Here is a 3,763-nt window from a genome sequence, read left to right as displayed (position 1 = left end):
CAAGGCCTGGCTGACGGGGCGCCTGGGGGCCGCCGTGGGTGAGCCGCCCGCGCGGGGCCCGGCGCGCCGCCCGAGCAGCGCGGAGGCGCCCGCGCCCGGGGGCGGAAGACGGGGCGGATCACGCAGGGCCCGCGCGGGGCGCCGAAGCATCCCGGAGGCGGAGGCGGGGGGCCCGGGGGGGGCGGGCTCTGCCTGGGGCGCGGGGTCCTCGCGGAGGCCGGGGCGCCTCGGGCCGGTGCCGCACGGAGGACCCGTTCACGCTGCCGCGCCCCGGGCCGGGCTGGGGACCAGGCGGGGGTTCCTGGGGACCAGCCGCCCGGGGACATGCCGGAAGAAACCGGGCGGGCAGCTGAGTGGGGCGGGTGAACTGGCGTCCTGCAGCGGCAGGCGTTGGCCTGGCGGCCTCCCTGGCCCCTTCCGCTCCCCCATCCCATGGTCCTGATCCAGGGGGCTGGACGGACTCGCCGGCCTTCGTGGCCCCTTCCGCTCCGCTATTTCACGGTCCTATGAAATGGTCGTCTCAAAGGTTGCTTGAAATTTAGGCTTGAGGTGCGCCGAAGAGCTGCTAGCAGAGCAGCTGAGAGATGCTGAGCCGCTGGGTTCAAGTGCCGCCTCTGCGGTGTAAATGCAGGTGGTGATCACCAGCAAGCCGCCCTCGCTCAGCCTGCGTGTCCCTGACCTGCAGCGTGGAGTAACATGACCCCAAGTGTGCAACAGATGCTCAGCTTGCAGTGTCAAACTTTTCAGCCCAAGGGCCAGATCCAGTTTTGAAAAGATTCCTGTGGTCAACCAAGCCAGAGGTGGGCTCAAAGTGGGCCCAATTTACTTTAAAACCAGGAACCAAGTTTTAGTAGGGTAAGCTGTATGAAGCAGGAGAATCGCCACGCAGCGAAGGGCATGGTCCTCTGGGGAAGCTCCTTTGCATTGTGTACACCCTCATTGTCCCCAGAGTTCCTTCCCCTAGAATCGTCTAAAATGAGAGAGGCACTGGTTTTCTGTGACCTTCCTTTCCCCTCCACTAAAATCGGTCTTTTTCCCTTGCAGGCCTTGTTGGTGCCGCTTATGACATCATGCTGTACCCGCCAGACACGGCCCTGCAGAGTTTCCAGAAGGCTGCCTCTGCCACCGTCACCATGGGTAGGTCCTGCAGGTCCCGCCCCTCGGCAGCAGCCAAGGCCAGCGCTGAGCCGTTTTCAGGTTCCCTTTGAGGGATGCCTCTGCCGCTCAGGCTCACTGAAATAACCGTCTCTTTTTCAATGCATTTCCTACTTCTCTGCTTAAAGGAATGACAGACCAGGTTAGGGTAAAGGCCAGGAGGGCACCGTGATGCCAAGTGGCTCCCTCTTTAGTGCCCCCATTGTGCTACGAACGAAGCTGCCCCAGAGCCACTGCTGGGTTTGAGGGCTGCCGGGCACGTTTAGTGAACCCTTCAGAGCGTGAGATTTTTCTCCCGGTGGCAGGAGCAGCCAGAACGAAGGAGCAGGGAGCTGGCTTGGCTCTGAACCTCCGCGGTTGCCTCCCGTGCGTGCTCCGGGCGCCCCGCATCCACCAGAGAGCACACACGGCCATCGTCCGACGGCGGAAGGACTCCAGTTCCGTTCCAGGCAGGGGCGTAAGAGGGAGCCCTGCCACACAGCTGCCTGGTTTATGACGTGGAGCGTGTTGGGTCACAGGCATGCCATGGCAGAAGGCTCCTTCGAGAGCTGCTTCCTTGCCATGCAAGTATTTCCCTTCTGTGGCAACTCTTATCCCCCAAATGTCACTCAAACAAGGGCTTCCTGGGAGTGCTTTTAAAAACATCGCCAAAGGAGAGGGGCCCTCGCCTGCCAGGTAGCCTTCCATGCCTCATATTCTCCCAAGTGTGGAGCCTCCTTGCTCAGGAGCACACGTCTGCAGCACTCACTCGCAGGAGGCATGTGTTGGTTTGCCCTGTGGCTGCCATGATTTGGTGTTTCTGCCACTTAAAGCAGCCTTCCCCAAGCTTGTGACTTCCAGAGGGAGGAATGCAAGTCCCATTGTCCCACAGGGAATGATGGGAATTGTGGCACAACACAGCTGTGCAGCACCAGGTTGGGGGAAGCTGGTTTAAACCAAGTGATTTTGAATTCCTTGGTCTTTCCCTGGATCTCTTTTCCAGTAAAATAATAAAGGCCATTTGAAGCATTGTCCCCAGAGAGGCTGATCAGAACTTTTGTAGCCCATCCTGTGAATCTGGAATTCCGCTGGCGCTGCGGCTGCATTGGTGGCATCTGGTTCTGGCTGCTCGTTTATCTTGCCCAGTAGATTCCATTTCAGAAGGTTTTCTCTCTGAAAGCACCACCTGGTCTGTGAGCATTAACTGAAGAAGCAGCAGGAAGAAAACCAGGCCAAGGCAAGGGGAGGGGCTCCCCTCCATGCAGAGTGGAGTTTTGAGTTTAGGGCCGCGGCCAGTCCGTGCCTGGGGGGCAGGTCCCACCCACGCCTCCCCGGAGTCATCAGCCTGGCCGCGCCGGACACGCTCGGCCCCATCAAGGCTGCTTTGGAAAGCCCCACCGCTGCTCCCCTCTTCTTTTCTGTGCCAGTCATCCACGGCCTTTTCCTCTCCCCCCATCCCTCTTTTTGTCTCCACAGCTACCCTGGGGGCAGTTTTTGGGGCAACGACCTGTCTCACTGCGGAACTCCGTGATGCCCCGGACGACCCCCTGAACTATTTCATCGGCGGCTGTGTGTCAGGTGCTGTCTTGGGAGCCCGAGGTTGGTAGCGTTCAGCTCTGCTCCGTTCGGCTCGCCCTGCCCCGCCCGCCGGCTCCTTGGCTGCTGCGGGTGCCGGCTCCAGGTCGCAAGGGGCCCTGAGCGGCCCCCCGGAGGCTGGCCCCTCGCCACCTCGCTCTCCCACCTCTTCCCCGGCGTGCTCGAGCACTTCCTGCTGCTCCTCTCTGCCAGCATTGCCTGGGCCCGAGGGAGAGGCGCCTGTGCACACAGGCTGCGGCGGGGGGTGGGGAGCCCGTCCGGCGGGTCCTTTGCAGGGGCCCTTGGCAAACACCTGGTCGCCCCAGCCCTCGGCTCTGCCTGTGCCGGGCCCTCCGCTAACAAGCCTCGTCTCCACGTTTTCCTGTCCTCCAGCTCACAGCTTTGCCACGGGCTCAACAGCCTGCGCCGGCTTCGGCATTCTGGCTGCGCTCTTTAAAATCAGCAAGAAGGAAGGGTGGAATCTCCTGGGGCCCCCCAAACTCTAGCCTGTCTCCTCCCACGGCCGTGTTGCCTCTGTGGCGCCGCACACATTTCGTCCCAGACTGTGGCTGAGGCTGGGTGCTCGTAAGCTGCGTGTGAGCAGAAGCCCTCCCCGGCAGGCGGTGAGCACGGCCCGTTTCCCACCCAAGATGCTACAGCTGCCGCTTCTTCGGACTGTGTGTTATTCCAGTGATCACCTGCGTGCAAATAAAGAGCTGACCTGTGTGGTCCTTCATTCCATCCACTGTTTGTGCCCCTCCCCAAAGAATTTGCGCGGTCTGGGCCAAACCAGACTCGGTGCAACTCTGCACTTCCCCAGCATGAGGAGAGCAGTCTTGCATCAGAGCAGAGGTGCGGAAACCTAGCTCTCAGGCCAGGTGGGGGCACATCCCCTTCCCGGCGAATCTAGATCGCACATGCATTTCTTGGATTTTTGTTGTTTGTTTCTGCTCCCCAGCTGGCTGGGCCCCCTTGTTTCCCCCATCCTCAGATCCTTTGGCAGTTTCCCAGTCCTCTGGGGTTGCCAGGTGGTCCAGCCCTTTCCTTTGATGGG

At 61.1% G+C, this 3,763-nt stretch overlaps 1 protein-coding gene across 1 annotated transcript; it reads left to right on the top strand.

Moving 5' to 3' along the window:
• The first annotated feature begins 6 nt into the window (after window positions 1-6).
• Window positions 7-3,450, top strand: NDUFA11 (NADH:ubiquinone oxidoreductase subunit A11). Its single transcript, XM_044433858.1, has 4 exons — window positions 7-38; window positions 1,045-1,137; window positions 2,611-2,733; window positions 3,103-3,450. Exons 2-4 carry the CDS (start codon window positions 1,071-1,073, stop codon window positions 3,213-3,215), a joined length of 303 nt encoding a protein of 100 aa, XP_044289793.1. The 5' UTR covers window positions 7-38; window positions 1,045-1,070; the 3' UTR covers window positions 3,216-3,450.
• Window positions 3,451-3,763: the final 313 nt, after the last annotated feature.

The sequence above is a fragment of the Varanus komodoensis genome, unplaced genomic scaffold (genome assembly GCF_004798865.1).
Source record: "Varanus komodoensis strain SLA01 unplaced genomic scaffold, ASM479886v1 scaffold26, whole genome shotgun sequence".
Classification (NCBI taxonomy): Eukaryota; Metazoa; Chordata; class Lepidosauria; order Squamata; family Varanidae; genus Varanus; species Varanus komodoensis.
This window is presented reverse-complemented; position numbering and strand designations above follow the sequence as displayed.

Coding starts and splice junctions, on each gene's coding strand:
- NDUFA11 (XM_044433858.1), top strand. CDS start 1,071: ATGCTGTACCCGCCAGACACGGCCCTGCAGAGTTTCCAGAAGGCTGCC. Junction 1,138..2,610: donor CTCTGCCACCGTCACCATGG/GTAGGTCCTGCA, acceptor TTGTCTCCACAG/CTACCCTGGGGGCAGTTTTT. Junction 2,734..3,102: donor TGCTGTCTTGGGAGCCCGAG/GTTGGTAGCGTT, acceptor CCTGTCCTCCAG/CTCACAGCTTTGCCACGGGC.